Below are 13,172 nucleotides of genomic sequence, written 5' to 3'. Positions count from 1 at the left end.
AACAGAGAGACTTGTTTAGATAGCCTGTAAACAGAACAAGATGGAAATATGGTGGGCAGTCGAAGACTAATGATTGTTCTTAGATTTGGTGATATTTTACCTTTATGAATTCAATTTTGAGTCTGTTGAAACTATAAGCAGCAGAATGCAGTAATATATACGGATGAAAAAAGTAAAAATTCAACATTTAAAATATTTTTGCAAACATCCTAGTTTCACATTTTTAATCCTGGAGTTGAAAATGTTAATACATTTCATGTGTACTTCATGATTAGAGACTTAATTATTTCAAATTTGCTTTGTTGTCTTTAGGCTTTAGTGATCTGTTAGCAATATGCAGCAATATAATTATGTCATCCTTAATATATGAACACATCTGATTTTGAAAAACGTTTGTGATCTTACAATCATTAAAATCCTTGAGACAATCAAATCTATCCCCAATGAGACTTGTACTCTTTGTACACGGTTATATTATTTGTCCTTTCTAAGTCAATGCCAAAGTTATGACTGACTGTGTGAAAATACTAACAGACAAATGTTTTCAAGGATAATCAATGGTAGACTATGCACTGCATGCTACAGTCTGTCTTACCCTGTAAATTTTGGGGCATGTTTTATAGGAGATCCAAGCAACATGGTATGAGAAGCTTCATGAATGGGAAGATGCCTTGGTTGCGTATGACAAGAAGATGGACATGAACAAGGATGATCCGGAGCTCGTCCTTGGAAGAATGCGCTGTTTGGAAGCGCTTGGTGAATGGTGAGTTTCACCCTAAGAATTCTTGAGACTGGGAAGCTTAATACATCCAAAACTGTAATCCCTTTTTCATTAATACCTTTTCATTAATGTTTTTTTTAATCATTCCACCGAGTTGATTATTTTGGTATGTAAATATGCTGCCTACCTAAGTGCCTTTCTTGTTAATTTGTTTCATAAAACTGTTGACCTTGAAATAAGTTCCACCTGACTTCTCTTGTAAGCCTTAACTTGATAATTTTCAACTTTTGCCACCTTGTATCTGAACTTCTTCCATCAATGGATCATCATTTTTCATTAGTTTTATCTAATTTTGAAAGTACTAAAGTAACCTTTCTTCTTTCCAGAAGATTGAAGTGAAATGAGACAATTGGGAGAGATGTGTAACAGGTTGATAGAAAGAAGAACATGTCAAGAGTAGTCTTTTATTAATACGCATAAGATTAGACCCTGATAATACTCATTCTATCATGTGTAAAGTAGTCAATCATATTAATACGCAACAGACAAAATTCTAAAGAAGCCTAAGCTGAGGATGATTGCTTTACCTTCTCTGAATGTTCTGCAAAACTTAGTTGTCACTATCATTCCAGTTCCGAATGATGCCCAGATCTAGCTGAATATGAACTTAGGCTGCTTCAGTATCTGACAATGGTAAATGGTGTAAAACATTGTATAGTCATCAGTGAGTATCCCTATGTCTAACAGCATGATAAGGGGAATGTCATTGAAACAATGGAGAATGCTTGAATCCAGGATATTGCAGTGAAGAACTCTTGCACTGATGTTTTGAGACTGAGCTGATTGAGCTGATTGACCCCAGTAACCATAACCATATTTCTTTGTGCTAGATATGACTGCAACTAGTGAAGATATTTCTCCCTATTACCATTGATTCCAGTTTTGCTAGGTTCCTCGATGCTATACAGAGTCAAGTGTTACCTTGACGTCAAGGGCAGGCTCTCCCATCTCATCTCTAGCGTTTTTTTTTTCTGTTTGTACCAAGGCTTTAATGAGGTCAGAAGCCATGACCATGAAAAAACCCTAACTGAACAGCAGAGAGTAGGTAATTCCTGTGCAAGTGCAGCTTCTTCATACAGTTGATGATTCCTTTCATCATTTTGCTGATCATCAAGAGAGGGCGAGGTGATAATTGCCCAGGCTGGATTTGGCCTGTATTTTATGGACCGAACATACCTAGACAATTTTTCACATTGACGGATAGGTGGCCATTGTAGCTGTATGGGTGCAGCTAGTTCTGGATCATAAGTTTTAAGTATTATTGCCAGAATGTTGCCGGGGACAGTTGCCTTTACAGCTGGGCTTTCTTAACACTGAGGATAAAGGTTGGTGACGATTTGCCACGGCAGATTCGCCGCCGATGATTAGCCACTGCCGGTTTGCCACCAGCGTTTCTCCACTGGGGTCGTTGGACCTCTGGAGACTATTCGCCACTGGAAATATATATATGTACTGATTGTTTTCCCTCCTGCCTGTTCTTTCATACTTCTCACTCCCCTTTATTTATACAGCTACATACTAGATATTGATTAAAATTGAAGGTAAAATAAAGATCTTTTTATTGGTTTATATATAAAAATGAGTTAGAAATACCTGCGGTGGCGAATCGTCTTCAGTGGCCAATGGGCGGTGGCTAAGCGTCCTTGGCGGTGAAAGGACAGTGGTTAATTGGCAGCAGCGGGGAATCTGCTGTGGCGAATGGTCCCATCCTGGAGGAGAGCCATATTTGAGGAACCTTCTCCTGTTGATTATTTAATTGTCCACCATCATTCATGACTAAATTTGGTAGGACTGCAGAGTTTATATCTGATCTATTGGTTGTGAGATCATCTAGCACTGCCTGTTTCCATGCTACTTCTGCTGTTGGGTATGAATATCGTTCTGCTTTGCTTCACTTAATACAGCAAGTCTGTAACTTGATTTTTGTCATGCCTATCTTTCCTTGCCATCTTTACCTCATGTATCATGAAAGTTAGAATACGATGCAATATCTGATGTTCTACTTTATTGTTGAGTGTGTGTTTAACAATGAACTATCAAAGACTTTCAGAGTAATCAGATTGAGGTGCTTATTAGTTTCAGGGGCAAACTATTGTTTATTATTTCCAGTCTCTGAGGCAGCAGCATAAAGGATAATCTTTAAACATCTAAACTAAATTTAAGTTCACTTTTCTTTTTTCCTTTGTAGAAAAACTGGAAAAAAATGTCCTGACATATGATACTTTCCAACTTGAGTTTGGCCAGATAATATGGCTCTTGAGATAGTACTTAGAACATAGAAAAGTACAGCTCAGAACAGGCCCTTCGGCCCACGATGTTGTGCCGAGGGTTAATCCTAATGTAAAATAAAATAACTTAACTTACACACCCCTCAACTCACTGCTATCCATGTGTATGTCCAGCTGTCGCTTAAATTTCCCTAATGACTCTGCTTCCATCACCACAGCTGGCAACACATTCCATGCATTCACAACTGTCTGCATAAAGAACCTTCCTCTGACGTCCCTCTATACCTTCCTCCTTATATCTCAAAACTATGACCCCTCGTACCAGTAAATCCTGCCCTGGGGAAACGACTCTGGCTATTGACCCTATCCATTCCTATCATTAACTTGTATACCTCGATCAGGTCACCTCTCTTCCTCCTCCTCTTTCAAAAGAAAAGTCCGAGTTTATTCAACCTTTCTTCATAAGGCAAGCCCTCCAGTCTATGCAGCATCCTGGTAAACCTTCTTTGCACCCGCTCCAAAGCCTCCTTATCTCCCCTATAGTAGGGCGACCAGAACAGTACACAATATTCCAAGTGTAGAGCTGTAGCAAAACGTCACGGCTCTTAAACTTGATACCCCTCTTAATGAAAGCCAAAACACCATATGCTTACTTAACAACCCTATCCACTTGGTGGCAAATTTGAGGAATCTATGTACTTGCACACCAAGATCCCTCTGTTCCTCCCCACTGCCAAGAATCCTGTCTTTGATCCTATATTTAGCATTAGAGTTCGACCTTCAAAAATGCATCACTTTGCATTTATCTAGGTTGAACTCCATTTGCCATTTCTCAGCCCAGCCCTGCATCCTGTCTATGGCACGCTGCAGCCTGCAGTAGCCCTCAATACTACCGACGGCACCTCCAATCTTTGTGTCATCCGCAAATTTGCTAATCCATCCTTCCATGCCCTCATCTAAGTCATTTATAGATATGACAAACAGCAGTGGCCCCCAAACTGATCCTTGCAGTATACCACTAGTAACTGAACTCCAGGATGAACATTTCCAATTAACCACCATCTTCTGTCGCCTTACAACTAGCCAATATCTGATCTTCTTTCAGCTAGCCGATTTCTGATCCAAACCACTAAATTACCCTCAACCCCATGCCTCAGTATTTTGTGCAATAGCCTAACGTGGGGAATTTTATCAAACACCTTACTGAAATCCACATACACCACATCAACTGCTTTACTCTCATCTACCTGTTTGGTCACTTTCTCAAAGAACTCAATAAGGTTTGTGAGGCACGACTTACCCTTCACAATACTGTGTTGACTATCCCTAATCAACTTATTTCTCTTGATGATTATAAATCCTATCTGTTATAACTTTTCCAACACTTTACCCACAACCAAAGGAGGGCTCACTGGTCTATAATTACCAGGGTTGTCTCTTCTCTCCTTCTTGAACGAGGGGACAGCATTTGCTACCCTCCACTCTTCTGGCACTATGACAACATAAAGATCAAAGCCAAAGGCTCTGCAATCTCCTTCCTGGGTTCCCAGAAAATCCTAGAATAAATCCCATCCGGCCCAGGGGATTTATCAATTCTGTCACTTTCCAGAATTGGTAACACCACCTTATGAACCTCAATCCCATCTAGTCGATTCTCCTGTATCTCAATTTTCTCCTCAATAACATTGTCTTTTTCCATTGTGAATTCTGATGAAAAATATTTATTTAGTGCCTCTCCTACCACCTCGGACTCCGCGCACAACTTCAATTGTACCCATCCCCTGCAGTTTTCTTTCCCTTCTTATGAATGCAAAATTGCCTTTCCCCCAGCAATAACGCTTGTCCTGCAGTACCTACCTATTCCTTTGCATCGCTAAAGTAAATATAACTAAATTGTAGCTGAAAATGTGTTGCTGGAAAAGCACAGCAGGTCAGGCAGCATCCAAGGAGCAGGAGAATCACGTTTTGGGCATGAGCCCTTCTTCAGGAATGAGGAATGTGTGCCAAGCAGGCTAAGATAAAAGGTAGGGAGGAGGGAGTTGGGGGAGGAGCGTTGGAAATGCGATAGGTGGAAGGAGGTTAAGGTGAGGGTGGTAGGCCGGAGAAGGGGTGGGGGCGGAGAGGTCAGGCACACTTTCCTCATTCCTGAAGAAGGGCTCATGCCAGAAACGTCGATTCTCCTGCTCCTTGGATGCTGCCTGATCTGCTGCGCTTTTCCAGCAACACATTTCCAGCTCTGATCTGCAGTCCTCAGTTTCTTCCATAACTAAATTGTAGTCACCATTGCCAAAGTGTTCACCTACCTCCACATCTAACTCCAAATCTCACACCTGGCCAGGTTCATTACCCAGTACCAAATCCAAAGTCACCTCACCCTGTGTTGGCTTTTCTCTATACTGTGTCAGGAAACCCTCCTGCACACTTTGGACAAAAACTGACCCATCTAAAGTACTTGAGCTATAATATTTCCAGTCATTATTTGGAAAGTTAAAACATCCAAAATAACTAGCCTGTTGCTTTTGCTCCCATCCAGAATTATATTTGCTATTCTTTCCTCTACGCCTCTGGAACTATTTCGAGGCAGATAGAAACTTCCCAACAGGGTGACCTCTCCTTTCCTGTTTCTGACCTCAGCCCAGTAGTCGAGTCCTCAAACGTCCTTTCTGCTCCTGTAATACTGTCCTTCCCCTCTTTTATCATCCTCCCCCTCTTTTATCATCTTCTCTGTTCCTACTGAAAATCTAAATCCTGGAACCTGCAACAACCATTCCTGTCTGTGCTCTATCCATGTTTTGGAAATGGCCATAACATCGAAGTCCCAAGTACCAACCCATGCTGCAAGTTCACCAACCTTATTCCGGAAGCACCTGGTGTTGAAGTAGGCACACTTCAAACCACCTTCCTGCTCGCCAGTGAACTCTTACAACCTTGAAACCTCATTTCTGACCTCACTACTCTCAATCTCCTAGACACTGGAACTACGATTTAGGTTCCCTTTGCCCTTGGTTTAATTGGTTTAAACCCTCCCAAAGAGCATTAGCAAATCCCACCATCTCCTCCAACCACCCCCCCCCCCCCCAAGGATATTGGTACCCCTCTGGTTCAGGTGTAGACCATCCTGTGGAGATCCCACCTACCCCAGAATGAGCCCCAATTATCCAGATCTCCGAAACCTTCCCTCCTGCACCATCGCTGTCGCTACATGTTCAATTATTCTCTCTTCCTATTCCTTGCTTCACTAGCACATGGCATGAGCAACGAACCAGAGATAGCAACTCTGTTTGTTCTAGCTCCAAGCTTTTACTCTAGCTCCCTGAATTTCTGCCTTAAATCCCCATCTCTCTTCCCAATTATGTTGTTAGTGTTTATGTGAACCACAACTTGGGGCTGCTTCCAATCCCCTCAAGGATCCTGAAAACATGATCCGAGACATCACGAATGCTCGCACCTGGGAGGCAACACACCAACCGTGAGTCTCTCTCCTTCCCACGGAACCTCCTATCTATCCGCCTAACTATGGAGTGCCCAGTGATAAATGCTCTGCTCCTTCCCCACCCGCCTTTCTCTTCTGAGCAACAGGGACAGACTCTGTGCCAGACACCTGTACTCCATGGCTTTGCCCTGGTAAGTCTTCCCCCTCCCCCTCCAAGAGTATCAAACACAATACACTTGTTATTGAGAGGAATGGCCACAGGGTTCTCTGCACTGCCTGCCGATTGGTTCCCTTTCCGTCCCCTCAGTGTAACCCATGTGCCTTTTTCTTGCACCTGAGGTGTGACTACTTCTCTGTAACTCCTCTCAATAACTGCCTGCACCTCCCGAATGATCCAAAATTCATCCAGCAACAGTTCCAGTTCCCAAACACAGTTTTCGAGGAGCTGGAGTTTGGTGCAATTCCTGCAGAGGAAGTTATCAGGGATACTAATTATGTGTAGAAATATAAAATTAATAATGGGAAACCAAGTTTATGAGGAGTCAGATGAGATGAAAATGATGTGGAATACTGATCTGAAAGAATTCATGTTGAAGAGTGCCTTAATCACCACCCACCATAACAATGTCATCCAGACTGGGTGGCATAACAGTTTGGGATCTTCAAGGAGTAAGCCAGATCAATGTCTGTCATGTCAGTATAACTTTTACATGTTGATATAATTGAATAAACTACATCTTATTTTAAAACAAGCGCCTCTTCTTGTTAGACGAGCAAGTGGTATTCCTCTTTCACATTAGTCCATGCAGACCCTCAAGAACCCTACTGGCCAACAAACATAGTTCTGCTCAGTGATGACCGCTGGTCTTCATTAGATTATGCTTTGATTCAGTTTAATTGTGTTTTATGCTAATATACATTCAAGATAAAGCCACTAACACAGTTATGGTTTTTTTAAAAAAACATTGACTTGCTATAATTTAACTATTATGTTTGTGCTAAGTGTTTATTGTTGCACTTCATGTAGATAAGATATGCAAGCTATCTCTTTTTAAAGAATCAGGTAATATATATTATATCTATGTATCGGATATCATACAAGAATCTAAATTCTTTCTTTAATTATAGAGTTATAGAGCTGTACAGCATGGAAACAGACCCTTCGGTCCAACCCGCCCATCCCGACCAGCTATCCCAACCCAATCTAGTCCCACCTGCCAGCACCCGGTCCATATCCTTCCAAACCCTTCCTAATCATATACCCATCCAGATGCCTTTTAAATGTTGCAATTGCACTAGCCGCCACCACTTCCTCTGGCAGTTCATTCCATACACGTACCACCATCTGCGTGAAAAAGTTGCCCCTTGGGTCCCTTTTATATCTTCCCCTTTCACCCTAAACCTATGCCCTCTAGTTCTGGACTCCCCCACTCCTATCCATGCCCCTCATAATTTTGTACACCTCTATAAGGTCACCCCTCAGCCTCAGACCCTCCAGGAAAAACAGCCCCAGCCTGTTAAGCCTCTCCCTGTAGCTCAAATCCTCCAACCCTGGCAACATCCTTGTAAATCTTTTCTGAACCCTTTCAAGTTTCACAACATCTTTCCGATCGGAAGGAAACCAGAATCGCACACAATATTCCAACAGAAGCCTCACCAATGTCCTGTACAGCTGCAACATGACCTCTCAACTCCTGTACTCAATACTCTGACCGATAAAGGAAAGCACACCCAAATGCCGCCTTCACTATTCTATCTATCTACAACTCTACTTTTAAGGAGCTATGAATGTGCTCTCCAAGGTCTCTGTTCAGCAACACTCCCTGGTATACTTCTGATTTCTTTATTTGACATCAGCGTGCACATATATGAGCCAGGCAGGAGTGTGTACTGCTGATGCTGGAGATTAGACTCTAACCTTGACTCTAAGGGAGTGCTGCTGAACAGAGGCCTTGGAGTGCACGTTCATAGCTCCTTAAAAGTAGAGTTGCAGGTAGATAGAATAGTGAAGAAGGTGTTTGGGTATGCTTTCCTTTATCGGTCAGAGTATTGGGTACAGGAGTTGAGAGGTCATGTTGCGGCTGTTGAGGACATTGGTTAGGCCACTGTTGGAATATTGCGTGCAATTCTGGTCTCCTTCTGATCGGAAAGATATTTTGAAACTTGAAAGGGTTCAGAAAAGATTTACAAGGATGTTACCAGGTTGGAGGATTTGAGTTATAGGGAGAGGCTGATCAGGCTGCGGCTGTTTTTCCTGAAGCTTCGGAGGCTGAGGGGTGACCTTATAGAGATTTACAAAATTATGAGGGGTATGGTTAGGATAAATAGGCAAAGTCTTTTCCCTGGGGTGGGGGAGTCCAGAGCTAGAGGGCATAGGTTTAAGGTGAGAGGGGAAAGATATAAAAGAGACACAAGGGGCAACTTTTTAACACAGGTGGTGGTACATGTATGGAATGAGCTGCCAGAGGAAGTGGTGGAGGCTGGTACAATTGCAACATTTAAAAGGCATCTGGATGGGTATATGAATAGGAAGGGTTTGGAGGGATATGGACCGGGTGCTAGCAGGTGGGACTAGATTGGGTTGGGATATCTGGTCGGGATGGACGTGTTGAACTGAAGGGTCTGTTTCCGTGCTGTACATCTCTATAACTCTATAATTAAAGTAGAATTTAGATTCTTGTATGATATCTGATACCTAGAAATAATGCCTAGATTTAATGCCTATAAATGTAAAATTCTATCTGCTGTTTCTCTGCCAATCCCCTAGTCCATTCAGATGCATTTGGAGGTGTTGTGGTTCTGTTCGCCGAGCTGGGAATTTGTGTTGCAGACGTTTCGTCCCACTGTCTAGGTGACATCCTCAGTGTTTGGGAGCCTCCTGTGAAGCGCTTCTATAATGTTTCCTCCAGCATTTATACTATGCTGGAGGAAACATTATAGAAGCGCTTCACAGGAGGCTCCCAAACACTGAGGATGTCACCTAGACAGGGGACGAAACGTCTGCAAAACAAATTCCCAGCTCGGCGAACAGAACCACAACAATGAGCACCCGAGCTACAAATCTTCTCCCAAATTTTGAATGCATTTGGAATATTATAATGAGAATCACTGATCAATGTACACAAATTGGCGTCATTGAAAAACTTGTAACAACTTGGACAATATTTTGCTCTTTACCCCTATTAATAAAAATGGTCAATAACAGAACTTCAAATACTGATGCTATGAGATTTGCTGAAAGCAATTCTTATTCTTGACAGAAATCACTTTTCTCTGTATCTTCAGGAATCAAAACATCAAAACAGGTTAATACTTTGCCATCTGTTCATTGGACACATGCTTTGTGAATCAGTCTATTATACCAGTTGCTGTTAAATAGCTTACTGAAGTTCATTTGGACAACATCCCCTGCGTCAACCTTTAAGCACATATTAATAAGTTGTTCTGATGGACCAAGAAAGTTATTCAAATACTTTTGAGTAGATATTAGTCTGTGAGTAACAATACTCTTCCAAATGATCCCTTTTGTAGTCCGTTAATTTTATTTGAAATATTACTAAGTAAACTCTCAAAGTTCCATGGTCTACTGTTTTAGAATTCATTTCCTGGCCCATTTTAGTTTATTTAAACAAACTTTTTTGTAATTTAAAAAGAATTATTCAATTGAATTTCTCAGCTGAATTCACTAACTTTATATCTTGAATCTCTTAAAACCTTCTTTGCTTCCCTCATGATGCTCCGTGGTCACAGAATCACTAACTTATTCTGGCACACAAGGAGATCTCAACAGAACTGTATAGAATCATTTGAAAGAGAAGTTTTGAATTCAAACCTATGACAGTTTGGGGATGTAACCCCTAGAATAGATGAGGGAGAGCTATTGGATAAGGTGTATTTGAATTTTCAGAAATCTTTGATAAAGTCTAAATTAGGAGTAGTGTTGGGGGTCATTTAGAAGGATATTGTTCATGTGCAAATCAATGTATATGAGTGCGATAATATGGATTGAGAATTGATTCACAAGTAGTCCCTGAGTGGAACTCCATTGCATGAGTGTTTGAGTACGTGAGCAAAGGTATTTTATTTCAAGTAGTTCAGACTAGGTAAGGATGGCAGATTTCCTCTAAAGAGTATGAGCAAACCAGATGGGTTTTGACAGTGGTTCCCAATAGACCACCACCTATTCCAGATTTTATTGTACTCAGATGTCACTATCTGCGATGGTGGGATTTGAATCCATGTCACTGGTCATGGACTTTCTGGGTCCTTGTGTGGCTGATGAGCCTGATCCTAGAGCTGTATCACTGACCACACATTTGGTCGATGTTTCCAGATGGTGAAATTGCTCCTTGACCTTGAGATTGTTGGCATTCCTTTCCCTGGTTCCTGACCAGTACTACTTGTTGCCACCATATTAGATTAGATTAGATTACATACAGTTGGAAACAGGCCCAACAAGTCCACATTGACCTGCCGAAGCACAACCCACCTAGATCCATTCTCCTACATTTACCCCTTCACCTAACACGGGCAATTTAGCATGGCGAATTCACCTAACCTGCACAATTTTGGATTGTGGGAGGAAACCCACGCAGACACTGGGAGAATGTGCAAACTCAGCAAAGAGTCACCTGAGGCAGGAATTGAATCCAGGTCTCTGGCGCTGCGAGGCAGCAGTGCTAACCACTGTGCCACCGTGCCGCCCACTGCCACCATGCCGCCCACATATGTTTCAAAGAATTGCGTCCCTTCTTTCAGGAGTTGTCTTCAAGTCGATCACTTCTGAATGATGATTTCCTGTGCGTTGACAGCTCTGTTTCATTTCTTAGTAGAAGCCTTCAGAGAGTTTTTGTATGCTTCCGTTGTCCTCTTGTCCAAGTGCCTTTCTTGAATTGGATGAAGAACATTGGCTTTAGTTGTCAGAACTCTGGCATCCTGAGTATGTGACCAGCCCAGTGGAATTAGTTTTAACCGATCATGGCCTCTATGTTGGTGCTGTTAGCTGCTGATGTTAGTGTACCTGTTCATCCAGACGGTAGTTCTCAAGAGACTTGAGGTGGCATCTATATGTACTTCAAGTTCTGGAGTTATACATCAGAATCAGAAGGACAATTTTCTTATACACAAAGATCTTGGTACTAGCATGGATGCCGAAGACACTCATCTTTAGGTATCAAAGGTGGTGCTCAGAGATTGGATATAATGTTAAATCTTTGCATTGACGCAAGCCTCAGAAGAGAGAGGGCTTCCCAGATGAAGAAGTGTTCCACATTTGGAAGGAGTTTTTTCTCTGTTGACCTTAACAGAGGAATGGATTGGAACTTGACCTGGTATGATTTGGTGGAGGAGTTGAATCTTGACGTTGAGGCTGAGATCAATTCTTCGAATGTTTGCACAAAGGCGTTAAGTGATACTTTAAGATTTTTTTCTGAGAGAGCAACGATGACATTGTTATTTGTGCACTGAAGTTCCACATGCGAGGTCAATGTTGTTTTGTTCTTGAATTTCAACCATTTGAGGTTGAAGAGTGTCCACGGGAGAGAGAGAGTATAATGCCCACACCATTGGGAAGCTTATTCTTGACAAGATGGAAAAAAATGAGGGGACACTGACACATCCCTGCTTAACCCTTGTCTTGACTTGAAGGATTCTGTCATAATATTATTGGTATGGACCGTGGCTGACATCTTGTCGTAGAGGATGCAGAGAATGTTGATGAATGCCATTGGACAGCTGGCCTTTGATAGGATCTTCAGTAGCACTTCCTGATTGAGTCAACTGCCTTGGTCAAATCGATTTAAGTCCATGTAGAATGGTTTGTGTTGTTCCTTGCATTTCTCTTGAATTTGCCAAGCAGTGAAAATCATGTCCCTAGTTCCACTGTTTGAAATCTACCCTGGCTTTTGGGTAGCATTTTTTAGACTAAAGGAATGCACCTGGTGAGGATTTGGGGGATGATATACCTGGCACTGGAGAGTAGGAAAATTCCTCAGTAGTTTTCACAGTCTACTTTGTCTCCTTTTTTCAATGCAGTGGCAATGGCAGTCTCCTTGAAATTAGCAGAGAATTCTTTTTTTTTTGTCCCAGATTTTCAGGAACAGTCAGTAGAGGTGAGAGATAAGGTCTGCTCTTGCAAGTTTGAAGATATCTGCTGGAATCCCATTTACACCTGCAGCTCCTCTATTTTTCACCTCATGGAGGCTGCAACTACTGCCACACTAACTGGGAGTCCAAGATTGTCTTTGGGTAGTTGGAAATATATTCAAATTTATTCTCATCGACAGTTGTACTGTGGTTTGGGAGGTCTTTGAGGTGTTCTCTTCTCTAGAGGCTGATGTTTTCTCTCTATCTCAAAACGGTGCCATCCTTACTCTGCACTGATTTGAGGCCAAGAGTGTTTGATCCATATATTGCTTTGATGGCACTAAAGAAATCTCATTTGTCATGCTTGTTGGCCAGGAGTTGCAGTTCCTTTACTTTCTCAATGCACCTTTGATTCTAGATTTCTCAAGTTAGTTCTTTGTAATTCCACCTTTGCTGTTTAATCAGTTTTCTTCTTTGTCTTGCTGGTGATGTTGTTCTGCCAGGCATGGTGACTGTTCTTGTCAATGAGGTCTTGGATGATATAGTCATTGTTGTTGAATCAGTCATGGTATTTCCTTGTCTTGTAGCCAATGGTTTCTTCACAGCATGAAATAATAGCTGTCATCAGCTAATTCCAGATTTCCTC

The 13,172-nt window shown here is 41.8% G+C and overlaps 1 protein-coding gene across 7 annotated transcripts in view; it reads left to right on the top strand.

The window, feature by feature from the left end:
• Nucleotides 1–13,172, top strand: part of mtor (mechanistic target of rapamycin kinase) — a 474,957-nt gene that overhangs the window by 309,086 nt on the left and 152,699 nt on the right. For all 7 annotated transcript variants that reach the window (XM_060852056.1, XM_060852057.1, XM_060852054.1 and 4 more), the window contains one exon: nucleotides 624–763. In XM_060852056.1, coding sequence (XP_060708039.1) covers nucleotides 624–763 — 140 coding nt within the window. The remainder of the gene's footprint in view (nucleotides 1–623; nucleotides 764–13,172) is intronic.

The sequence above is a fragment of the Hemiscyllium ocellatum genome, chromosome 37, assembly GCF_020745735.1.
Source record: "Hemiscyllium ocellatum isolate sHemOce1 chromosome 37, sHemOce1.pat.X.cur, whole genome shotgun sequence".
Taxonomy (NCBI): domain Eukaryota; kingdom Metazoa; phylum Chordata; class Chondrichthyes; order Orectolobiformes; family Hemiscylliidae; genus Hemiscyllium; species Hemiscyllium ocellatum.
Note: the sequence above shows the minus strand (reverse complement) of the source record. Positions and strands in the feature narration are given on the sequence as shown.